The sequence below is a fragment of the Anas platyrhynchos genome, chromosome Z (assembly GCF_047663525.1).
Source record: "Anas platyrhynchos isolate ZD024472 breed Pekin duck chromosome Z, IASCAAS_PekinDuck_T2T, whole genome shotgun sequence".
Taxonomy (NCBI): Eukaryota; Metazoa; Chordata; class Aves; order Anseriformes; family Anatidae; genus Anas; species Anas platyrhynchos.
Window position 1 is genome coordinate 48,868,091 of NC_092621.1, and position 27,527 is coordinate 48,895,617.

General features: G+C 35.1%; 1 protein-coding gene and 1 long non-coding RNA gene across 6 annotated transcripts in view; one reads left to right on the forward strand and one right to left on the reverse strand.

Annotated features, from left to right (window-relative positions):
* AUH (AU RNA binding methylglutaconyl-CoA hydratase) overlaps positions 1-27,527 on the reverse strand; it is a 110,492-nt gene that overhangs the window by 35,330 nt on the left and 47,635 nt on the right. For all 4 annotated transcript variants that reach the window (XM_038170195.2, XM_038170194.2, XM_038170193.2 and 1 more), the window contains 2 exons: positions 23,271-23,363; positions 22,723-22,779 (listed from right to left, as the gene is read on the reverse strand). In XM_038170195.2, the coding sequence (XP_038026123.2) occupies positions 22,723-22,779; positions 23,271-23,363 (150 nt within the window). The remainder of the gene's footprint in view (positions 1-22,722; positions 22,780-23,270; positions 23,364-27,527) is intronic.
* LOC106017763 (uncharacterized) lies at positions 411-14,690 on the forward strand. 2 transcript variants are annotated; one of them, XR_011805690.1, is made up of 4 exons: positions 411-536; positions 801-1,037; positions 2,627-4,927; positions 11,055-14,690. It is a non-coding gene; the product is annotated as an uncharacterized lncRNA (long non-coding RNA). The 2 variants fall into 2 exon arrangements; XR_001191423.5 differs by lacking the exon at positions 11,055-14,690 and having other exon boundaries at positions 2,627-6,114.

Here is a 27,527-nt window from a genome sequence, read left to right on the forward strand (position 1 = left end):
TAAGAAATCCTACCTTTTTAATGGAGAAACAAGTGGTAACTTCCCTTTTAACATTTATTTAGGTATCAAAGAGATAAAGTAGGACATGCACAAAATTTTTATTTATTTATTTGAAAATCACATTCAAAATTGAAGTGAGTTAATGAACTTCAAAGTAAATGGCAAATTAACAGTTGCCTTCCATTACATCATTGCAGACCAAGAGTCCAGGTATAAATACATCACTTTTTCCAGCATGTAACATAACAGCATAATTCTACTGCACTAGCTTCATGGTATGAATAATATAATGCCCAAACACTGATTCATAAGACTATAAAACAAGAGACTGATGTGGAACACAGTTCAGCCACTTTTTATCCCACTGAGACAATGTGATTCATATAATAGACATTTTCTAAATGTCTGAGAAACTACTCCACATGAACTCCTCCATAAAAGAAGGATTAAAGTATGATACAAATCCTTAACTATCCAGAAGGCTTGACACACTGAGGCATGACAGGATCCAAAGAAGAAGTGCTCTAACACAAAAGGTATTTAGTTACAGAGATTTAAACAGAAGTCCTAAAATGACCATCTTACTTTTACAAATAAGTGCTGAGGTAATTTACTAAATTATGTGTTATTTTGATAAATTATATAAATTGTATTGGTAGGATACATTGTCATATCACAGTCCATTCACTGATTTGGCTGTTTTCCAGTCACGGTATTTGACTTCCCTGTTTCTGCTTAAATTCTACATTTCATGGCACAAAACAAAACTAATGTGGCTATTCCCACCTTTCTACCTACAGTTGCTTCCATAAAGTGACTGGTCATCTACAGAAGTGTCAGATGTTAAAAACCAACGTCTCATTTCACTACTGGACCTATAAAGAGCTCAGTGCTTTATGCAACCAGCTCTGTCTCAGAAGAGCCATAATGGATGAAGACTCTTGGAGAGGCTGGATCCTGCACAGAGACACCAAAGTCAAAAGAGGAAAGGTTCTTTTCACATTCACCACTTCAGATTTGCGTCCATGTGGCTTCAGGTAACACTTTGGCCTTTTCTGCAGACAAAGTTTATGCTGTAGTTGTGAGTAAGACTGTGTATAAATAACTGAATACAAACTGATTGCATCTTTTTTTTTTCATATGCATCTTTTCTTTCTCTGATTTATATTAATTCTCAGTTATTTATAATATCGTAACAGTTAGCAATTTCAGATTTTGTAATGTCTGAGACCTGCAAACAACCCAGCACAATCCAAGATAACAGTGTTTTTTTGTTTGTTTTTTTGCTGTTCTTCCTCACAGCCCTTGACTTCCAGCTTAATATGCCCATATATGCAAAAGTAAAATATCTCGAAAGACATGTCATACCACAGTAATTAATCACATCTTGATACTGTTCTAACACATACTATGCTGGAGACAATGTCACTGTCATAAGCAAAGTTTCCCTTACCAGCTACTTCACTTTTCTTTCTGCCATAGTCACTTGAAGACCCTTTTGCCTTTTTTGAACATTAAGATAAAAAGAAATCAGGCTTGAGCAAAGAGCTATCGAGATTGCACAGTAACATCATCTGTTTTACTGATGACTACAACACTGGCAAAGTTTCGTTTTTCAAGTTTTACAGTATTTTTTCTGCCTTTGCATTTCAATAAACAAAGTTTCACCTGTTAGATCTTCTGAAATGTGAGAAAACGGTCTCGTTTCTGAGATAACTAAAAATTCCATCTCTTCTTCACTGATGCTCTTCTAGCATTAATAATTTATCATTTCAATGTGCTAACTGTTATGAACTAATTGTAGGGCTAACTGTTGAGCCCATTCAGCTCTTTCTTCCTCATATCCTTAAACCTTGAATCAAACTTCTTGTTCCTGAAATTAAATATGAAAAACTAACATCACTGTCTTAGAGATCATCAGAATTAACATTTAATATAGCTCAAATGAAAACTAATAACCTGAATGCCATGCCAGTGGGGAATAACACCACTAAGATCCTTTACATGATCAGAGCAAATTCTTTTGATATAATTGGTAGTACTAAAGACAAAGAAGAAAGAAGGATGTTTAACAGTCATCAATAACATACTTGCATTTAACATCAATAACACTTCTGCATTTTCTTGTTTGAAAATTTTAGCGGGTAAACATCTTTTATAAAGAATATCAGTCAGCACTAATCAAAATATAGAAAATTTGCTAATCTTTTGGAATGTGTAACTGTCAGGAAATGAAAAGAATCTTTATTTGACTTCTTTGTTGTCAACCAGAAATTGGATCTGGTAGCTTGCCTACCATCACTGAGAAAGTTCAAACAATCAAATTTTCAATGATGCCATGCACAGATATAGAATATGGCCTTAATACTATGGATATTCATCCTTGATTATCTTATCTGCAAAATTCTATTGACAAATTATATACAAGCCTAGTATCTCTGTTCTTCAGAAGACTAGATGACTAAAAATACAGTTACCTGCTTTTTAATACTGTAAACATGAGCTAGAATAATTAAATAAGCAGAGGGCTTCTAACAAGCTGCTGCATTTTCTCCAAGGCATAGGCTTTTTAAAGTGATTTATTATTTCACTGCTAACTCTCTACTTCTACGATGTTAAACTACAGGAACGATGACAGAGTATTATGAAACAGCATTTGCAACTACTCTACAACAACTTTACCAGCTGATTTGAATCAGATTCCACCTAGTCTCTCATTCAACATCCGATTTCCTCATAAAAGATACACAGAAGAGACTGCTACATCACTGAATCGATCTGAATTTTCCTCGACCCTCCAGTGTAAAGATCAACTTAAGCACAGAGGTTCAGATCTCATTCAAATAATTCAGTCATGATTAAAATAAATTGGTCATTTCAAGAAAAAAAAAAAACTTTCTAAACATCTTCATAAAAATATTTTGTAGAAATGAATACCTTGCTTCATTATGATTTCTGCTTAAAAAGCAGTAACTTCTAAGTTTTTGGGTTTTTTTTTGACTTAGATATTATATGAAATAAGCCAGAGACCTGCTTAGGAGGAGAAAAAAAAAATAATGGAAACCAGCCCTTTCCAAAATGAGAACAGCTTAAATAATCGCAGAGAAAAATTATACAGAGATAATTGCCAGAATGGCAAAGGCAATCAAAGGCAATAACTGACAAAGAAACACTGAAAGTATTTGACTCATCATAGGACAGACAGAAGAACAGAATAATGTACATTATTTTTAATTATTTCTGTACAGAAATAAAACTTAGCAGGCCAGCATTTCTAGAAGACAGAGTCACAAGCAACTTCTCACAAAGAATGTCAATTATTACTAAAAATGAAAATATCAGTCACATGGAGGTGTGTTCTATTTAGATGAAATGATATTCAAATGTAGTTAGTTCTTGGAAAACATTTTCCTCCTACACACATTCTTAAAGCTGACTTTTTCATTATGGAAATGATTACTACTATTACACTACTTCCATATTTCTACATTGCCACCCCAGTGATTGATATAATTTACCTTAATCAGACACTCAAAAATCGATGAGCTGCACTGCAGATAGTTTAAGTCCCAATATGCCACTTCTGCAGTAGTGCAGATTAGTCAGGGGTTACTTTATCTTTGCAAAACAAGCAAAAATATACTACCCGTCCTACACATATCTGCAGATTAAACATAAATCAATAGAATCTTTTACAGATAACAGATTTTAAAATTCTTTAACAATACAACTTATCTGCCATAATCCATACTTAATTCAAAAATCATCTCTATACTTTGCTGAAGTTGACTTCTCATGGCTTACATTGTAAAAAGATACCATGCTCACCTATACTTAGATCTCTAAACACCAGGAAAATATCTAAACTTTCCCCCTGAGATGACTTCAATGCCAGTGGGCATCCCAATATTCTTTTTGTAGAAGGGACAGTAAAGGCCATACATAAAGCAGAGAACTGCCACACCTCACTTTCAATTAGAGTCAAAAGTGATTTTTTGGTCATGTAGAGTCAGCCAATTTAACTCTATACTCGTTCTGTACTTAATACTGATATTACCTAATCTATTACAAAAATTATACTTAGTGCCACCCTTCACAATCTACTGAGCTGTGGAGTACAGAGCCCCTGTAATATATTATCTACATTTACTTTTTCATGAGCCTGTACTGACAAGGATGCTATGAGAATAACAGAAATTCTTATTATGATAATAAACATTCATCTGCCTTTGTGAGAAAAATCCACATAACCAACCAAAGAAATAATGGATCTATACATTTGTAGAGACACTTCCCAAAGCTCAGTGCTTATTGACGTGTTTATGTAAATCCCTAAAATTAACACAGTTCCTGACGGAATTAGGCTATGTACATATAAATAGAAGAACACAATTTCTTTTAGCACTGAAAATGTGACATTTGGTTGCTTTTTCTTCATATCTGCTTATTTGGGCATTTCTGGATGGACTTCAGTTACATTTGCTCAGCCAGTGCAGAACCTTACCTCTGTCAATGGCCTTTGTCAGAGAATAATTAAAACCTTTCTACAAGAGAAAAAATAAATAAAAGAACAAATTTAAAACAACAACAACAAAAAGCCCACACATTGTTTTTCCTGAATCCCTGAAAAAAAAAATCTCAATATTATTTTCAAAAGGAAATTTTCTAGCCAAGATCATTCCCTCTAGTCTTTGCATCTGTGGAAACTTTAGTCAGATGCTAAGAATGTAGAAGCAAGATTCCAACTCCATGTTTGTCCTTTGTTTAGGAGCAAAACCTAGAGCACCCCAGCACAACCTAGCAAAACCTTGGGAAAACAACAACAACAAGAACAACAACAAACAATGAAACCCAGGACAACCTGGAACAAACACCCTAATGCAACCCAGTCACTGATATCACTAGTGTATACCAATGCTCAATTCAGGTGAGCAGTTACTCAACCACATATTTAAACTATGACTCTAGTAATACATTACCAATCTCAGAATGCTTCTCTGTTCAACTCAGTTATGTAGTTTGAAGTCAATTACTAGAACAATTACATTTTTAAATATAGATCCACAACCACACACAGACCAGAACTGCCTATGATACTATGGTATCTTTCAGTTCCTTTTACCTCTCCTATCCTGACACTCTCTGGACCAAGAATCACTGTACCCTGTGAGTGTCTTGCTCCTGAAGTGTGACTATTCACAATAATCCTGTTTTCAATAAGAAATAGCCTCTTTTAAGATAATTTCAGAAAGCATTTCACCTTTAGAGCATGGAAAAAATCTGCAACTGAACTTACAAATTCATATTAACCTTAACCACAGCATTGCTATCATTTCACTATTACTCTACACATATTTGTAAAGATAATGCTACTTCCTTTCCATTTTAGTCAGCCTGGCTTGCTGGTGTGACAGCCTAAGGCAAACTCCCTTCATCAACCCTTTAACTGCATACCCTTTAACTTGCATATCTTTAACATTATATTTAACAACCCTTTAACTTGCATATCTTAGGCTTGGTTAAGCAGGAATACAACTAATAATTTTCTTTTGTCTGAGCCTGTTACCATCAATGAGAGAATATTAAAGTGAGTTTACTATCCATAACTCACAGAGCAATATCAAAGAAGGAAAAAATCATAAAACACCTTTCACTGAAAGACTAAACTACCACTCATACTACGTATAATGAAACTTGTGAAGTAGAGATTTTGTCAGAAGTGATAATCTGAAGTCCTAGAACGGCAGGAAACAAGAGAAAAAAAGATAACAAATCATAAAAAAAAAAAAAAAGCAAAAAAAAAAGCATGAGACTGCAACAATATTTTGTTCTACAAATTGTATTTTCAGGAAAGTCAATGATCTTTCCATTGACCCACTGTATTTCACTAAATGTCATTACATTGATCTACTTTGAAGATACAACTTCCTTTTTCTATGCAGGGGGCAGGATAGAGGGAAAATAAACAACAGCAATATCTACAACAAAAAGCTGATTTAGACTCACATATACGTATCACACGTTCTTTATGTTGTGCTATTACTTGTGCTTATAATATGCAAGCTCACTTTACCATGATTCTGGAAATCAAAAAAAAATAAAATCAGTATGGTTTTTGCTGTCTTTGATACTTCATCCAACTAACCAAAATCACAGAATCCCTGAATGATTCAGGGTTGGAAAAGATCACTAAAAGTCATGTTGTCCAAACTCCCTGCTCAAAAAAGGTCACCTAGAATAGGTTATCCAGGACTATGTCTAAATCAAAGAACTCTGAAAAAGTGAAGACCAAATATTTTCTGATGCATTGGATGTCTCCTGGATGACTGGATAAATGAAAACAAACCTTCTAAAATCTGTCACCTGCACATAGTCACAACATGTTAAGCCAAAATTCTATTTTAGGACACATCTTTTAAACAGCATTCAAGGAATTATCGTGGGTCTTAACTTAATTTAAAATGAAGCAGTGTGATGAGTTCAGAACAGAAGGCCATTAGATTCACTTATCAGCCTATGGGTGGACACTATTGGGACTTCAGATACTTCCAAGTCCTTTTTAATTCACAGCGGTGGATGTTTTTTGTTGGTTTCCTTTATGAATAAAGAGCCAGGACAACAATAGTTGTTTTTTTTTATGCTTTATGAACCTTTATTTTTGTACTCTTCCTGTTACTCTCTACTTATTTCTCACTTCAAGATTGAAGAAGTTGAACTTTGGGTGCTGTTTTTTTTTTTTGGCACAGTGCTATGCTCTGGGTCACCTACTATTCTGTTGAAGAGATGATATATTTTGCACTTAAGAGTTCTTAGCATGAAGCCTTCTGATCACCTGCAGCAGTCATAAATCTGGCTAGGCATAACCTCCTTATAAACAACCGAAATAACAAAATTCAAGCATTCGATTTCTGCCTCTAATAGCAAATTTTGGAGGAGCAGTGAGAAATCCTTCACTAGTATGGGTCCAGTCTCAAAGGAAGTCACAGCACAATATCTGTGGGTTAAAATTGTCTGTTGATTCTCAGTGTAAAGAAATTTAACCTACAAGCCATGAATTACCTTATGCATTGTCAAACTCACAGCAATTAGTGCATAAATCTGGCATGAAACTTCAGAAATTTCAGTAAAAGATCAACAGTTACCAGGTACATTTCAGATAGAATTATAATAGTAAAAAGCATTTGGTCTTCAAATTATCAAATTTCTCTTCCATACCGACAGCAATCAAGTCTATATCCAGTCCTTTACTTTGATTCGTGTATGTGTATGGGTGTGTGTGTAAAATACACATAACTGGAAAGCAAAGCTTATAGTCACAGGATAGGAAGAAAAATATGAGCAACAATTATGAATTATGATTTATAAAAGAGTACTTGCAATCCTTTATGTGAGCTTTCATATATCAAAATTCAAAGGAAATTACTGGCTAAGCATATAGAACTTGTATTTACTATTTATTGAATTTTATTTCTGAAGCACACCTCCTTCTGTCTGATTTTCTTTGTAATACTTATGGTTACGTACAAGCAGAGCTATGTTGTACCTTTGTATATTTCAGCTGCACATTCTGTTCTTATTATTAGGACAGTCTGTGAAGTTTTGGTACTGCCTACAAAATGACCACATACTCATTTGCTGTATTTGTCCAGAATTCTTACATTTGCATGACTTTGATAGTAGTACAAATTAAATGCACATTTGTAAGTTGTCTGTACTTTGAGAGTTAAAATATAAGTCCAGGTCCAAACTAGCAACAAAAACTAACAGACATCTCTATCTGAATGAATGCAAAAATATCAACATGTACTATGCTTTTTATGTTCTGCACATCTAAAATCTGCCCTCAGAACCTCCTGTTCTTGAAGCCTCATAACACTGACATTATGCATTGGATTGAAATTACTAAACCTACGTATCGAAAGCATTTTAGACATCAGATTGTATCTACAACTCCTGTTCTGACACAGAAAACACAGAAGTAACAGGAGCCCCATCCAGACACATGGGACACCTATGTTTAGGGAACTGAATCCCACATGCTAGCAGGAACACCCTCCTAGGAACTGAACAGAAAGGTTGACTACTGCTTCAAGATACACCACCTCAGAAATACCTGTGTCCTTCAGCTATTTTTATGACCCTCATTTTGACAATTAATACAAATATCTTGTGTCCAGATGCCCAAGAGACTTCAGAATTGTCCTACCAGTTCACAGTACACAGAAACAGGCTGGAGTTTACATTTGCCTGTCTGAATGCAGGTGTGATAGTATGCTAAGATTCTTCCAGAAACAGGGTGGTAGATACAGAGAAGATCAGCTTTCAAAATTAAAGTAGCTATTTTTCACCAATCTTTCCTAAAAGGATGGTAACTTCTCCCATGTTTATTAGTGCATTGAGGATTCTACTGCAAGAAAAGTGGTAGGGAAGTCTCTACACTGTGAGATGAATTTACCACGAAAATTTTTCATCTGACTCAGCTATGATCCATCTCACTCATTCATATATGCTATGAAGCAGCATTCATATATGCTAGATGAAGCAGCTTGTCAGAGGTTTTCATTTTTCCTTCATGTTTCCTGAATATTTAGTAGTAATCAAACTCAGTGCAATTTTAGGTGTACTTGAGACTGAGATACCTGAAAACAGCTTGAAGATTTTGGAGGCAAGGCTTATAACAACAAAGTTCTACAGTATACAGTGAAAATTACACACATGAAATGTTCGTAACTGTGAATGCTCAAGATTTTTAACTGGCTATCTTTCACCTACTTTCCACCAGACCTACTTTTATTCCAGCTCTGCTGGAAGAAGTATCACCTGCTGACCCCCTTACAAGGAAACAGAGCCAATATTATTTTCCAAAGTACACTCCTCAGTAAAAACAGGGGGATAAAAAATGACATAATTACAGAAGAAGAAAACTACACTTAGCTTATGTTCCTTTTAAGTACAAACCTTTGGCAAATATGTCACAGAATTTCATTTGAAACAATCAATAAAGCAGATGTTAAGCTGAGCAAAGTGAAAAACCGCAGGCAGTAGTGACAAAAAACAATGAACTCGTAGAATACAGACATTTTCAAGAATGACAGTCACATGAATGTTTACAAGATTACATTGTTCTACTTTATGCTTTCTACAGTATAGGTGAACTAGGGATTCAGGCTGAGAGATTTTCCAAACATATGTCAGTGTCAACGCCCCAAAACAACTATGAGTTTAGAAAGCCATCAAACAGTAACACGTTCCTATATTTCATGTTGAAACATAAAAATGGGATCAAAAACTCTATCTGAATCAGGATCATACTATGTGCTAAGAACAGAATAATATAGCAACACTACAAAGTATTAATGGGATTTCCTTGTAAGTAGTTTATAAATGAAAGGAACCAAAAAGGCTTCAACAGCATGTTTTGAAGGAAAAACGTCTGTGTGTCTGGAACACAGGAAGATATATCCAATCAGTCGCACTGGTTTGCCCGGCATGAAAAGACATGTAAGTATGTTCTGCTTCCATGCAATTTACTAGATCAAAATGTTGTTTTATATTGTTCATAACTTTTTTTTTTTCTGGTTTTCTCTTCTAACATATTTTAGAAAGTGACTCACCAGGAATTTACTTTGCTTTTATTCTCTTTTTTATTATAAAGACTTTGAAGGACAGTCAGTAGACATAGTGAACAGAGAAAAGATTAATTTACTGTGTCATTTGAAAGAACTTGAAAACAAAGAAGACATCAAAAGATGTAATCGGTCAAGTCATCAAAATTTGCTAGTATTCCATATGCTGAAGGATTGAATATTATACAAAGCAGACAGATTCACAGTCTGGCATTTTCTTGTTCCATACAGAGGAATAACATAGCTAGCAGTTTTCTATGATAAAGATCACTAAGCAGAGGAGTATGTAGTAGCTACTGCCTTTTATACAAGTCTCTTATTAGAAAACACTGGTTTTAAAATGACTCAGTGAAAAAGCTGCTATTTTCTGTCCTATTTATCATTTTTGGTTCAAAAACTGCATTTTCCTATTATATTTTGAAGCAAAAAAAAAAAATAAATGGTCTGAATTTCACATATTCTAGCACTTAAAACGGGATAAACATTTCTATGGACATCACAACTTCATCCCAAAAAGGTGTTCAGGCACCTTTCAGATACATCTCAGAAAGCTAGAATATTTTAAAATACTAAGTTTCAACTAATACCTTCTCACTAAACAAGATTTCCAGTGTTTTCTCACCCTTAAACACCAGAAATAGTTAAGCAAGACTCCTCCCCAAAAATGGATTAGAAATAAATGCACACATTCACTTATACTGACTTTCTAAACCATTACAAAGCAACACTTTTTCAGCCATCATTGCCTGACTATGAAATTTGAGGCCACCTGTTGTCCTCTGAAACAACAGCTTCAAGAAAAATTTTACAAATCATGAAACCTGAGACAAAAGAAGTGGCAATTCCTTCCATGATTGCAATGGGAGCAACAGTAAATCAGCACTGAGCACTACTGAAAGTAGTCCCAACATAAGAAAATTAATAGACTGTAGTATTACATGAAGCACTTTAGCTCAGAAGCTCCTGAGCTGTATTAAATTAGACACGCAGACACACAAAAAGCCCTTTCTCATTATTAAGCTTTAATCTATGCCCAACAATTGGTTTTGTACAAATCTGTACAATAGCCTTTCCCATACATACCCAAGAGTAGGGTTTACTACATGCAGTGTTGGTGCCTGATATTTTAATCAGAGCTAGTAAGAAGCATTCAGATCTAAAGGAAGGTAAAAGGCTCTGAACAAGGAGAACAGACAGAACAAGGCAGAGATCCCTTTAGAGCTACAGTTGATGCTTCTCTACCTTAGAAACAGAAATGCTGAAACAGTGGCAGCATTGGTAGGAACAGCCAATTGTGATGCTGCACAGTGAGAACTGACTTCAGACCCCTGAATCCTTCTCCATCAATGGCAGAAGCAAGCTCAACTCTCCAGGTCTCTGGCACACACAAAGTAGAAAAGGGCTAACAGCTATTTTTGCTATCCACAGTAATTTACTGCCATTAGAAAAAGAGAGAAGAAAGAGGAAAGAAGGAAGAAGAAAGAAGAAGAAGAAAGGAGAGATGAGAGAGGAGAGAGGAGAAGGAGGAGGAAAAAGGAAGAAAAGAAAGAAAAAGAAGAAAGAAGAAAAAGGAAGAGGAAGAGGATGAAGAAGAACAGGAGGAAGAAGAGGAAGAAGAATAAAAAGAATAAGAACAGGAAGAAGAATAAGAAGGAGAAGGAGAAGAAGGAGAAGAAGGAAAAGAAGAAGAAGTTAATTCATTTTATTTATTAAGTATAACAGTAATGCAATAATGTGCTTGATTCAAACTACCTTTTCAAGACATTGTACATCATCTACATATGCTGAATTCCTATACTTTTTCAGATGTAACTGGGATGTGTCTCAGATATGTTACAGTAAAATATGGTATAGAACAACCACTTCATATCAGTTATCTCACTCCAATATTTGCTAATTGCAAGTATTTTCCTTTTGATTAAGTAGCTGGTTTGTTTTCATTAGCAGCCAGACTCTTCAACATGATCAAAAACAAAAAAATGTTACACTAAACAGAAATCCTATAACTAATCACCTGGTAGGGTGACCATGACTATTTCCAGACACTTCCTCTGCCTCTATAAGCCAGTGACGGATTGCAGTTATTAACAGGTCAATGAATAAATTAATTCCAGGGCACTGGAAATTATGTTCATGAAATGAAAAGTGGCCTTGCTGACATTGCATCACTATTTCTAGACAGTGAGCTTGAACACCAAATAAATCTCACAGCTTGGATGAGTGCCAAAAACAAGTGACCTAGTTTCATTAGGGTGGGAAAAGAATAGCAATTGGTCCTATGAGAGCAGATTACCAAAATAACTTCAGAGTCAAAAACATTCCATCGACAATTTTCTTTAAATCAAACATTTTCCAATCTAACAGGTCACTGAAAGCCCTCTTTTCCTCCAAAATGCTACAGTCTGAGATCCATTAAAATTTAAAGTTAAAATGCACTTGCATTACTCACTCTGACATTCCTATAGAACATTCCCATTAGAGAGAATAAATATTATCTTCTTTCCATCTCATTATCTCTTTCCATCTCATTCATAATAATTTAATACTGTTTTAAATCAAAACAGCTTTTGCATTTTCAGTGAAAAATGTAACACTTCTGGCTTAAACAAAGAGTTTTTTTACTAATAAAAGTAAGTCTATTTTTAAATATTCAGCACACAGTAATCTGCCCAGTAATCTTCCTTGATTAAAAATTCCTTGGCTTGTCTTCAAAAAACACTGACTACGGACGAGCTCAACAGCTGTCGACATAATTTTTAGGAACTTACCAAGCATTGTTGCGTCTATACTAGACCCCATTTATATACTCCAGCTGGTACTCCACAGCCCCACTCCTTCGCCCCCAGTTACATCTATATTGGGATGGAGACATATTGAGGAGAGGAATCTTAATAACAATACGCAGTAGAAGATATTTCATCTTCTTTTTTTTTTGTCTTTGCAAAGCCTGTTGCCTTCTGCAAATTGCTTTTCATTGACTAAACAAGTGAAGTACGGAAGATAAACTGGAATACTGCAAGAAGACTATTCTTGCACTGTTAAAAATCCCACAACATTCTTTCATAAACCACACTTTAACATGACATAACTAACACGATGTATTAATTTCACCCAGCAACTCCTCTTATACAATTCCTTGCTGACACATGCCAATGACTAAACTGCAACTCTTATCTGTGTGCTATGTGCAGTGAGGGTCACTTGCATAAAGACTCATACAAAAGGTCTACAATTTAAAAGACGGTGACATACTGCCCATTTTACCTCCATACTATTTCAGCTTTTGTATTTTTCCTCCAGATTCACTACCTCTGGATTCATTACTAATTGATCAACTCCTAAAGGATGATCATAGTTTTTGCAGTCCTTACTGAGGCAAACACTGATGTCAGTGGAAATTTTGACCAAACAATGACATAGACACTTGTAACTAAGTTAAGGACATACACATGAATTTCAAATAAACTATGGGAGAATCTGGTGGGGGGGTGAGGGAGGGAGGAAAGGAAACAGAAAAGGAAAAAACAGACCAAAAAAAAAAAAACAGATAAGTGAATATGCTTCTAAAACCCTTAATGATTATTTCCTTTCTAAAAAAGCATTTTTTAAGAGAACCAATAAGAAGTTTTGGCATTTTACACCTTTCTCCTTATTTATTAAGAGTTTTTATGTCCTTGGGTTTCTTGGGTTCAAACGTGTCTTGTTCCTCTGTCAATAACTTCCTGATCAGCATGCATATCTTTCTCCTTCTTTTTCTTTTTATACCTTCTATCTCTGCTTGAAAGCTGTATTGTTTACACAATCTCTCTGTAAAATCTTTTGGAAGATTCCATAACATACAATATGTACAAACTGTGGCATTATCACCGGTAGGTTCTGTGAAAAAGTAGACTTAAGAGAAAGGAGGGAGAAGAGGTTGTCACAGAAGCTGAGTCATTTAAAACTATATCAAAGAGTGGGTTATGAGTTGTTTGATTCCTGTGTATTAATGTTGCTCTTCCCACCTGTGAGAATCATGCAGATCTGCTGCACATACTTTTTACCTCAGCTTCTGCAACTGAAAAACACCTTTGGTCATCACTCCTAAAGGAGTGCTCAAAACTACCAAGTGATACATAACATAATTAGCTACACATTTTAGTGTCAGTCATCTCACCTTCATTTCCTATTAAACTGTGTCTATCACTATGCAGATTACCAAGATTCTTAACACTACAACGAATATTTACATCACCATTTTTTTCTACACATATTACTTAGGGACAAACCAAGAAGATAAGGACTTTATGTTTCCTGGGCCATCAACAATGCAGAGACACAAGTGATGCACTGCAACTAAGACTTCCAAAATTGCATTATGGTTATGAATAGTCTTCTTCACTTCTCCCTTTATTTTGCTGTGTTCCACTGCCCCGGTATTTTTTCCATGCATACATATTGACAATTAGTAATGAAACATTTCTGCTAGATTTTGTCACTCACAGACAAATTTCATTTTTTCCCTCGCTATCTCAAGAAATTAAAACTTAACTTCCCAATGCAGATTGACTGGAGCATGCACTTTCATTCATCACTGATTCTTTAAGGTGTTTTCTGTACTAGACACTTACTTTCACTTGCTTACTTTCTCTGTCCTTCCTAATTTGAGTCCTCCATTCAAGTGGAGTTCTTTCTCCTTACAGCTTGTGTTGTAGAGAAAAAGTTTGACAGAATGTAAGTAAAACAACAGGAAGGACACTATTGAGAAATATTTTATCTCTGAATATCAGCTGAAGTAGCAGCTAATCTCCTCAGCAGAGGAACATAGTAAAGATAATCAGACAAGATGGTAGAGAACCTTAAAAAGTATATATGTGGAGGAAGTTGACCATAGAACTTTGAAGCTCAGGATGTTTTAATTCCCAGTCCACTGTAAAATGGAAGTCAAGTCAGCAGATATTGAGTTTAATTTGTCTAATCTTTATTTCCAAAGCATGACTCTCCAGAAAATCAATTTTTAAAATAAACTTTTATGCAGTTTTATTTTCAATATACAACCAATTTTTATTTTCCACATGCCCCATCTTCCCCTAGAAACATCAGGAACCAGTTAGTCTTCCTTTAGTTTTCAGATCAGCTTGAAAGTCATAGAATCATAGATTCACAGAAAATTAAAAGTTGAAAGAAAATAACAGAAAAAATTTACACTAAGATATGTACTCGGACATTTTATAATGATTTTGAGTATACATAAAAAAGCTCAAGATAGATATCAAATGCTGGTTTCAGGACATGTTTGGGGGCTGAAAAGGGTATTCTTTTAAAAAGTAAAAAAGGTGGCATTATATGAGGTACTTTTGGCTTTCTACAATTTTTTATATTAATTCCAAACTTCATGTATTTCATCAAAGGCATTCTTGAACTCTGCTGGATTCCCATGATTGAATACAAAACTCATCTACCTGATTAGCTGCCAGACAGCGTATATAAATCATTTTAAATTTTAACCGGCTTTGGAAAAATAAGAGGTTCTTTACCTTGCAGCATTTTCAATCATTCTTTTCTCCATTTACTTTATCGTCCCCATCTCCTTTCACTAGAGTATCCCATGTGAACATACCCTAGTTTGTGCCTTGCTATAAAACTTGGTATTGTTTCACTCTACCTAAACTGTGGTTTCCAGTCAATGTCATACTATTCTATACATGGTCACAAAGTCAAATTGCAAATGCAAAGTTCAGGTTTGCCTTCTTTTCAAAGCTTCGCTCCTTAGTTTCCAATGTCACACAAATGGTCTGAAAAAGATATGAGTGTGATAGTACAACCCACGCTAACTGAAACAGAATCTGAATGGGACTTAAATCTACATGATTTAAGGAGGATCAAAGAAACCAGACCTTTCGTTACACTTATTCGTATTTCTGGTTGTCATTCAAAAATGAGCAATCCATCAATCTCACAATGCAATTTTCAAACTGATGAAAGCCCATCTACTAATGTATCTATGAGAATAACGATTGATATCACTCAGGTTGTAAGAATGAAGTTTAATCCTAGATTTCAATAAAAACCATACTCCAAAATTCAATCTCAATATGAAAAATAATGATTTTATACTCATAAGACATGAAAGAGGTTACAACAAGACTACATGATTGTTTGTTGCTAATATCTGATTTCTCCATGTGTAAATTACAGTAATGCCAGGCCTCCCATGCTTTGCTTTCCAAGGTCAACAAAATTTCCTTTCTCTCCTCTTACACTTCCTGTAATGTTCAGCTTGGCTTCTGGGGCCTTCTTTTATTCTTGTTTTATTTTATTTCTGCAGCATCAAAGGACAAACTTTTAACAACATACAGTGGGGCATGCAGTGTTGCTCCTTATGATATTGAAACTTCTGAAATACATGACAGTTAATTGTTGTAAACAACGTATTTCCAAATTTAGGTCAGGAAGAAAAATTCTGCAATGCATGCAAGCAGAAACAACTGGCATGTCAGAAGCAGTCAGTTTCTCACACTGAACTTGGTATTTCAAACACATTCTATATAGTTTCAGTCACTGGGTTCACTGATGATAACCTTGGTTAACTCTTTTTTTCTGTACAAATAATCAGTTGTGTTTTTAATATGATTTTGGAAAGTGTTCTATGGCTAGCACACAAAGGGAAAAGCACAGATTATTCTGTGTATCACTGCAAAAGTACTGTATGTTTCATGTGAATATGGGGAACAGCTTTGATTATGTGGCATTCTCCTATCATCTTCTGCTCTGCAGTACATTACCACTTCTTACAAAGTATTCTGTTTATACGGAGATACTGTAAATAAAATTTGAAAAACATTAGTTTTATGTATGGAGCTTTTGCAGCGCTGGTATTGCATGACATTTTAAAATTTCATCTCAACATCATCACCATTAAAAGGGATCATAAAGCTAGGGAGAAAATGAGTCATTTGATGAAAATCAGCTTATTTTTATTTAAGAAGAAGAAAACATAAGAACCACAATTCTCCCTAACTTACAGAAGCAGAATTGATTTACTTCTCTCTACCAACATTCTATATGTTGCATTTAATTACTTTGAGAAAAGAGTGGATGTACAAACATCTGTTTTCTACGCTATTAGGAATTTTTTACTTGAGGCCATCTATTCAACAAGCTGCATAAAATAAACATTACAAAATATTAAAATGCAAATAAAGCTTTCTAGACTTCAGATGATTGAAGAAAATATAGATAAATGTTCTTAGAGTAACTAATTTAGTTTTTTTGTTATATCAAATCACAATAGGATTGTAAATACATAGCAGGCACTATTAGACCTCAATAAAAAATAAAATAAAATAAATTTAGAAGTATTTTTAGTTGTAAGGGGGGGGGGAGAAAAAAGTTTATTTTCTTGGTTGTTCCTCAGTAAATAAAATTTAAAAAAATATATTGATGAAATGGTAAAGACATTGATTAAGAAGCTTCCTTTAAAATGTCTTCGATCAGTATTTAATTTGGGGAATTTACAGTATTAAAACTTTGACATAAGATTGGAATAAGGAAACAGGAAAAGTAAGAGAAATCATAACAGTTTACAGATTAACTGAAAATAAAGAGAAACAAACTCAAAGCTGCTTTACTTTCCCAGTCAGTCACTTAATTGTCATAGGATTAAGAGTTGAACTTTAAAAAGGTAATAAGACTCAAAGGGTGTCTTCACGTAATAAGAAAAAACTGTATAAGAACTAGAGAGAGTTTAAGGAAAAAGTAAATATGATGATGCGAATACATCCATTGAAGGCCAGAATAAAGATGGGATAGAAAGGCAGAGGATCCTTGGGAAAGAGGTATAAAGTTATACTAAACAAGCACATTTTTCTTCTAGGTATCTCTGTAATGATGCATCATCACGTAGCACCTACATCCAGAAAAATTACAATTAATGTTCAAAAACCTTTAAGTCCTACCACAATACTTTAATTTTTCAGTATTTGTTAAGCACAATTATTCCTATTAGTGTAGAACTAACTGAAGTATACAAATCTAAAGAACATGCTGACAATATATTTTAAGGTGCATCAGATTGCAACTTGAAATGTCTGACATATTATTTAACCTTTACACTTGGATGAATTGTACAACTTCTGCTGTTAGCAGTATCACATTCTGTATGAGTTTTTCACATCTGGAAACTCCCTCGACACCTTTCTCATCCAAAGTAGGGTATTTTTTTTCAACTCTAAAATAAATCCTGTAACAGAACCCCTCACATTGTTTTTAAAAGTGAATGATGAATAATTCAAGAGATAAGGAAAATACACAATGATTACCTACATTCAGTTTTCATTCTCACTCTCTTTTTCTTCCTGTGCAATGAAAATTAATTTTTAGTGTTTTTCCTCTCTCATCAAGTACCATAACTTCCTCAAACATATTTTAAAGTCTAGAAAAACAGTTAAAACAATACTGTTACCAAAGTAGAAAAAGAAGAAGAACACATAAATCACATAAATGCTGCCATTAAACTTATCCCTTCCTATGTATTTTAAAGACAAAAAATAGTCCAACGTGCTATGCAACACAGCTTTGGATTCATCTCTGGAAAAGAAGGTTCAAAGTCACTGTAAAATGCAAAACAAAGACACAGACAATCTACATTAACAAAGAAACAAAGATTTTTTTTAAGCCTTCCTGGCAAAATATGCTTTTAAACTGAATATTGTCAATGAAAACATACTCCTTGGGATTACGTGTTGGATTTTTATTTCATCTTTAAAGAGTCTGCATTGTTCATCTTGAGTGTGAAGGAGAGCTCTGTAATGAAGTAGTGGGGTTCTTTTAGGTTTGGAGGGGAGAACAAAGGCAAGATTTGCTTTGATGATTTGAATGAAGTCTTGCTAATTAAAATGTCTTCAAAACAAAATAAAAAAGAGGAGTGAAAGCTGTAAGTATGCAGGCCAGTAGCTACATTTTTAATCTAGCTAGGTCATATTATCTGCTGACACGAGCAGATTAATTCCAATGAAGTTCTGTTACCATGTCTTTTTTATGGAAGCATAATCATTGATTTACACCAATATCTCAGCTTTACACATAAATTTTACATGAAAAAAAAATTGCATAAAATAAATCCAAGTTATTTTTCACCTGACTTTCTCACTTCCTATTGGCACAGAGTACTTTCCTCTCATCAAACAATCATGTCTCATTCTATTAACATAATAAGAATGTTTAAGTATGTTGTTTACAAGCATTTTTATCTTCTCCTAACAGATCTATTACTGAGTGGTATCCAAATAAGATACTAACAAATAAAAGCAGATCTGTCAGCAAGGCATCATGCATCTGCTGCTGGCCCAATATGATATCTGTAGTGAAAGACTAATTATAAAAAACAGAAATGAACTATGGATGGAGATAACTTTAAAAAGCCAGAAAGTGGAAAAAGAAGGTCCCTGTGAGTACTCCAAAAAAAAAAAGGCAATTTTCAGATAAGAAACTTGTCACTGTGAAATTCTTCTTTTGCAAGTAGATAGACACTAGAAACTACATTCAGTTACAGAGAGAGGTTGGCTTCCTTTTTACGTAAGTTTTACAAGTAACAACAGAGAGAGAAAGAACATGTTTTTTTTGTGTAAAAAAGCTTTCCTATGCTATGTTGAGTCCTGTGCAGAACTACTGTGCTACACAGGTGTTCAAATGGCTTTTTGACTAAGAAATCAAAAAAAAACAGCTCCTTTAGCAAACAACTGAGAAAAGTCACTCCGGCTGGTAACAAGCATCTCCTTAAACAACAGAGTTAATAAAATCTGGTTTCCCATGAAATCTGAACTCAGTGCTGTAAAGTGAAACAAGTATTTTAACTGAAACATTTGCCACAGCTAGGACATCAACAATACTTCCCTCCTGTGCCAATTCTTTTATGTCCAAGAATAGGTTACTTCATCTTCCTTTTGATACAATTCTAGGGACTATCTCTTTTTGCAATCACTGATCTTTAGTCAAACCAGACTGCAACTCTCCAAGAGACCCAACATACATAGGGAAGAAAACTGAGAAAGGCAAAGGGTAGAAAAGACAAATACGGATAGTCAGGCATACATGCATGGTGTGGTAATGTAAGACTACCTGTGTAATAAACAGCAACTGGGGGACTTTGTAAGGAAAACAAAAATATTAGTGTTCATGCTCAGGTAACTTACCCAGCACTGAGCTACCAAGCTGTTTTCTCTCTGCTACACATTTCCTTCAGTTTACCGAATCTTGACTTACTTCGTAGACACTGGGATGTACTTAATAGGAAAAACTGAAAGATTTTCTACCTTCCCTAACTCACAACTTGGCAGCTAAGGCTTTTTTCATAGTGGAGAGAGAACAGGGTTTAAATTTCCAAAGACAGGAGATTCAATCTTTCTCCTTCACATTTTGAGCTGGTCTGTGAACAAAGCTTTTGTATAAAAGGAGGCTCCACTATTATTCCCACTAGCTTTTGCTCTGCCGTCCACCATGAATGGTATTTCTGAGGAGACTCAAGCTGCTAGCACAGACAAGGCATGCTCTAGAAATGCCTACTTGGTTGAAATCCTTAGCAGACTTAGAAGGAACAATTCATGTCTTTATATTAACCAGAATTCAATTGCTGCTCAACCTGAGCCTTTACAATGCTGCGGTACATTGTGCATACTCAGAAGCAAAACTTCTCACACTTGGGCAATTTATGTTAAAACTCGTTGCTCACTAGACAGCACCTGACTATGTCCTTTCTTGTGCGTATTTCAAAACGGGATGGAATTCAACACAGCACACAACAAGGTCCAAAACACTGTAGCTGATCTGCTCAGATACTTTAAAACTTGGCTATTACATTCTAACAAAATGCTTTTAATGTAACTTTTCGTATGTAACTTCTAAAAAAAGAACATTAAAAAGAAGTTTTTCATATGACCTTAAATGAACTTGTTCATTATCACCTAATTTAAAATCTTCACATCTATCCCATACATGTGACAGTGCAGTAGTATAAAAACAGTAGTAGCTTGCCACACTGTATGGACCCACTCAGAAGAAGCAACATATTTTGTCAGTGAGTTTCACATGAACTAGATGGTAGCAGAAACCTGTCGAGGTCTCTTAATGGCTACGTTCATCTTTTCAGCTGCAATTCCCAGTCCTCCTTCAGCTCAGAGCAGCTGGAATTAAACACTATAAGAAAATATCTGCTTTACCCATGAAGCCTAAGGTTCAAGTGGACATTTCTAACTTCTCTACCTAAATGACGTACATACAATTCTTTCATTTTCTGAAGACACAAAGCATGACCAGTTGCTACTTCAATGACAGGAGGTGAAAAGAGCTGAAACATTCTCAGTGCTTGGTAAGGGTGGAGCAAGTGCAGGCTGAACAGGAAAAAGTTGTGATAAGCTCAAATACACTCAGCAAAAATAGTCTGACAGGCTGATAGGAGCAGGGAAAAATTAATCACTGAACATACTCCAAAACTTCACAAGTTTAAAAGGCGCTGTAACTTGCTGAAATATGTCATATTTTCAAGGAGGTGAAGACACATCTCCAAAGTACGATTTTAGGAGGAGAAAAACAAAAGATTTCTCAGACCTCCATCCCTGGGTAGTAATAACACATTCTGAATGAAACCCCCAAAGAAACTCATTATGAAGTCAGTTGCTTAGCATTTTAAGGTGAAAGCATTACAAATTTAAAACATCTATAAGTAACAGAAGATAAGGAAATCTGAGACAACCTCTGTAAGTTGAATTCCAAAACTATCTGGAGAGCATGACCTGAACTTCTTGAGCTTGGGAGCACGTATGCAATACCAGCCTGCAAGATTCCTTGGTAGAAGGTGGAATGGATGGACAAAGTGGAAAAAAATTTCCCCCAAAAAATGGCATTTTCTGTCTTTTACTTCACCAGAACATACTAAAAAAGGTATACTATCTCATGACAACAATGCCAGAAGGAAATATATCCTTAAAATCATCTACAAAATTCATCTTTACCCACTGCTAAAAAGGGTCTGGTCATGGACTCAGTTATGCTTATGCAAAATGTAGCTCTGACCACAGAGAAAAACATAGATAGGGATAAAATATTGACTGAAATCACAACTCAACGATAACCGTAATAAAAAAGCCTTTCAAATTGGACAATAATTGTCTGTATTAGTGATAGGATGGGAGTGTTTCCTAGACAAAGTTTATATCAGTGTTAACATTATGGCAGCTTTTACTCTCCTCTCTACACAAGCTGCAACACTGTTCATTAAAATTAGATATGGTACTTCCAAAATAGCTTCCACTTATTACAAAGAAAACAGGTGTAAAGAAAATGTATATGTAGTTCCAGAACTTCCAGAAACAATGGCCAAAGCTGAGTAGGGTCAGGAGGAGACATTTATGTTCAAGGTATTGCCCCTTTCCAAAAAAGGCAGATATCTTAATGGGAATAATTTACCCATAAAATAAATAAATAAATAAAAGAAACAAAAAGGTGTCATAACACCAAAGGCCTTGGTAAATATTATTTATTCTGTAAATTTACTTCATTATGAATCCAGGAAAAAAAAAAAAAAAAAAAAAAAAGAAAAGAAACAGTGAGCTGGCCTTACACATAAAAAACAGAAAAGAATTTTTGGCAAGACAAAAGATCTATTCCCACTATACATTCAGGTTTTAAATTCTTTACAACCAATGTACAAGTAGCATGAAAACAGAATTTGTACTGGACAGTACATAAAAGTGGATCATTAATTAAATTACCATTTTTGTACACTGATAGTTAACACTACCTTTTTTTCCTAGCCTGATCCTCAAAAAAATTACTCAGCCTTCATATCTAGACATAAAATCTCATTTACAGAATCACTTAATACTGTTTTAGTTAATGTAATTTTGATTGAAAAAAAAAACACAAGTGCCACTCCCTGAAAATGAGCAAAACACTTTTAATTAATTTTCAGTAAGTAACATGAGCAATAACCTTTAAACACAGGCCAACGATCCATAATGGAAATATAAAAATAAGCTGAAGTTTGCAGACAATCTAAAATCAAGTATCAAGAGCATGCATTGTTTAATTTTCTGTGGAAACAAAAGCAAAACTTTCATACCTGCACCTGGAATGATTGCCAACTTTGTTTCAACTAGGCCCATCTTAGCAGAAGAGGCTGAAAAAATAAAAGTGTAAATGATTTCTTACTATAATCTATAGGAAAACAACTTGCAAAATAAGCAATAATGCCCTGCAAGGGTATTCATTTGTTACACTTCCTTCAAAAAGAATAACAAATCACTCTGTAAACACTCACTTGTGAAAAATATCTTTAAATAGAATTAATTGTTCTGCCTTTATTAAAAGATCTAGTTACTCCCACCAAGGCAAGTTCTGTAGTTTATTAATTACACATAACAAGTAAGGTAATACGAGAAATAAGAATAAAGTAAAACCTGTAGCAAAAATACTCCAGTTATCAGGAGTAAGTGTTATGAAATTAAAAATCAGCAAGTACTTCAGCCAGGTTTCTGCTAAATCCCTTTATTGGTTATAAACATTGTTAGAAACAAAATCAGATTTAAAAGACTGTTGCCAAGGCAAAGATTAGTCAAGCCTTCTGCAACACTAATAATCCTACGTTTAATAAGCAGGATTCATACTTACCTGCCACTCTTATGTCACAGGCTAAAGCAAGTTCAAGGCCACCACCCAATGCAGTTCCATCTATTGCAGCAATGGTCGGTACAGGAAGATTAGCTGGGAAAAAAAAAAATAGCACTTAAGCCTATCTCGTAAAGAACATCTCTAAAACCAAAACAGCACTTCATTACGTTTTGTTCAAAGTACAGTCACACTGTGGAATTAAAAATGGTTCATAAAACAACACAGGTCTAAAAATTGATTGTTCTGCAACACTTTGGCAAAGAACTTGACTCTCCCTTCTGATTATTCTGTGGCTTGATTGGTTTGCCATTCTTTTTCCTTCCTTGTGGCAAAATTCTGAACAAAAACATACAATACATAAGTAAACAAACAGGAATCTTTGAAGAGATACACAAGAACAGTCCCATTTGAAATACAGACATCCTATCACAGTTAACTGTGATGATGGCATAGCTGGAAGTGCTTTAGTGCTTTTAAGTTTTAATATTACCAGATGTGGTGTGGCCACCACTATTGCCCCCTTCTCCTATAAAGCAGCAGCTAACAATTTAATGGAGTGTGGCAAAGTTTTCAATCTGATAAACAGATGCACATACAGCCAATATACACAGCAGGCAACAGGGCTACTGAGGCCTGTGGGACCATGGCATGATTTGTATTTAATTTATTGTCAGTGTTCTGACACAGGGAAATCTAGCATTAAACATTCAACTTGGGGTATTGCTTTTCACATTGAGTGACTTTAAGTTCTTTTCTGCCCTCGACACCACAAAATCTAAGAAGTTTGATGAAGTTTGATGATATTTTTGATGATATATAGCATCTTTGACTACATTTGATAGTACATTTTCCACAAGCAATAAATAATTTTAAACTATACTCAATATTTGAATATAGTTTTCCTACTAAAATTTCAAATATAATCAAAAGCAATCCATTAGCTGAACACTAGGGTATACAGCTTGTTGAACAAACTCTTTACAGCAACACATTTTTTCTGCTGATATTAAGAAAATAGTTTCATTTTATTTTTTCAGCTACTTGAATTCAATGACCAGTTTATTTAATCTTAGCTGAAAATTGAAAAAGACACAATTGCTGCCTAAATATAAATGAAAATAAAGTGTGACAGAATGTTGTCTCCCTTTAAAATCTGAAATGATAATGTCACCAGAAATTATTAATGTATTAATTATGTATAATACTTCTTTTCTTTAGCACAATAGTTCTAAATTTAAAATTTGTTCCACTAAACTTACCGTTTTCATTTCTGACAGTTACACTTCAGATAACATTTTTTTCGATGAATTAAATCTTCACGTGCATCATCATAAATAAATTTTTACACTAACAGCTACAAATATACTAACAGTCTCACAATGGTTAACAAAACAAAGTATTAAATTAAGTGAAATACTATTTTTGGTTGTAAATCAACATCTTTTTATGTAAATTAACACCTAATGAAAATCCAATTGTCTTCTAAAAAAAAAAAATACTAGCAATGCTATTCAAAATTAAAAGAGACGTTTTAAACCGAAGTCTCTTAGTGGCTGGTTTAGATCATGATTCAAAATGATTATCTGAAGCAATTCCAATGTCAAAAGAGACTTATTATTGTCTGAAACACTATCCATTTGCAGTCACTTAAAAGAGCTGAAGCTATCTATATGCTATCTACTATAGAAGGCATAAGACACAGAAGAACAGTAGTAAGACCTGTTCTTTCTCTATTTTTCCTTAGTTAGATGTGAAGGCAAGAAAAGAAGGCAACTATCTTTTCTAGTAGAGCCAGGCTGCTGACCAAACCCAGCATAACCCTATCACCATGAACAATCTGCTGAACTGTCTCGGCAGTCCAAGTTCAGAGCTGATACAGGCAACATGTCACTTAAAGGAATCTACCTTTACTACAGTTAAATGAAAACTCATTTTTATAAACACAAAGGCATGCTCATTATTAACTGTAGTTTCCAGTGGTTACTGCCTACATTTATGTTCCACTTCTGAGAGGCTAACATTGTTGACACCATTTTTGCAGTACTCCAAGGCAGCCTACTTTCTCTATGATAAATAACTTCCCATTTTTCTATGGTACAATTTAAGTACACTATTGCACACAAAAAAAAACTAACATAGAGAAGAGAATATTTATAATTTATAATTATCAGCTTGCTTTCAAGAATTATAGCCAGCAGTCCAAACAAGAAATATTAAAATTCATAATTCACAAGGTGAAAAATAAGCTCCATATCATGTTAAAATCACTGCTTACCAAGGATACTAACATTCAAGGATCACCTGACATGTGCCAGTTGACAATGAATGAATAACAAAACACAAATGCTTTACAATCCTATTGTGCTGGGGACATTTCAAAAGTATTGAAGAAATTAATCTCTTTAACATTGTTTTGTTAACCATTAGAAAACATCATATAAAAATAAATTAGCAATTGCTCTGGACTATAAACTGTATGTCTAAGTCACTAGAAATTAATACTGAGAGTAAAGCTGCTTGGAATATTGGACTTCTGTGGCAAGGGTTTGGTAGCAAGGGGGTGCAAGGGTGGCCTCTGTGAGCAGAGACCAGAAGCTGCTCTGTGTTAGGTAAGAGTTAGTTTCAGAGAAGCTCCAAAAGGGACCCGCTGCTGGCCAGAGCTGAGCCAGGGAGAGACACTGGTTGGGCTTCCGGGAGGGAAGATTTAAGAAAAGGAAAAAACCTGATGCTTAACAGCAGCTGGGAGTGCAAGGAGTGAGAAGCAGCCCTGCAGCCCCCAGGTGAGTGCCGCAGGAGGGCAGGAGGTGCTGCAGGCAGGCAGGCAGCAGCAGTTCCCCTGCGGGCTGTGCAGGGAGAGGCCCCTGGTGGAGCAGGCTGTCCCCCTGCAGCCCATGGGTCCCCCATGGAGCAGATCTCCACGCTGCAGCCCCCCCATGGGTGGAGGAGCCCCCGCTGGAGCAGGTGGATGTGGCCTGGAGGAGGCTGCGGCCCATGGAGAGCCCCCGCAGGAGCAGGCCCCGGGCCGGAGCTGCAGCCCGTGGAGAGGAGCCCCCGCAGGAGCAGTACTTTTATAAAAGACATAAAGCAATGCAAGTGTAAAAGGATGTTTACTGACCATTTGAGACATGATACAGGTGGAATAACCAACAGGAACATGGAAGAAAAAAGAAACTAATAGCATACAAAGAAAAAAATTCAGAAAGAAAAACTAAACAATATGATAGAGCTAGTTATGTCTAAGTAACCCAGAAAAAGCTCCAATAAAAGTTAGAAAAGATGCTATCAGCAATATAAAGAAATGGACGTGTTTCCTACTCTACAACTGTGGATCTGTAGTTGAGGAACTTTAGGAATACATTCCTCACAAACATGTAGCTTAATGGAGCTTAGGTTAGGCTGACCAGCAGCATCTGACCAGTAGCCTTAGGATGTCTCCTCCTTTCTCACTACTTTCCATTACTGAAAGACACGGATGGAGTAAGCTCAACTCTCACACAATTATACCAGCAATAAGATTGTCACATGAGGGTGACTTTGTATTTAAGCACGTAAGGACAAATGTAATGTGTGGGCAGCAATCTCAAAGAATCACACAACTATATTTAAGAAGGTAATTTTTATTTCATTTTCAAGTGAAGTTCCTCTAGATTTCCACTGCTGGTGACTAACACAGGATTTCCTTTCTGCTTAGAGATGATTATATGATGAATGAAAGACTAGCATATGAATATGAAAATCAGATCCAGAGGATTCAACCAAGAAATAGTTTCTCAGATGTGCATCACAAAGCCAACACAACTGATTCATATATTGCAGACACTGACATTCCCCACACAGAAAGTTCAAGTTACCTGGATTCTAGTGATCCGGGTCTTATGTAACTATGTAGTCCTCTAAATAATTCATTAAAGAAATGTGTATAAAACTATAGTTATGTAAGGTAGCATCTGAGAAGAAACTGAATTACACTTGACAATTTCTTAGTGACCATCAAACAATCTCCTTGTATTCCTGCACTACCTCACTTTTTGATTGACAGATATGGCTTTCCCCAGTTGAGGGAGGGAGGGAGGGGAAAAGGGAAGGAGACAGGATATGTATGTATATACATATAATGTAATGTAAATATAATATATTCCTATATAATGTAAATACAAATAAATAAAAACAAAAAAGGCAACAGCTTATATAAGAAAGTAGTCTTGCCTTTATGAAACGTTAAATAATGCATATTCTACATAATAGGTAAGAAATATG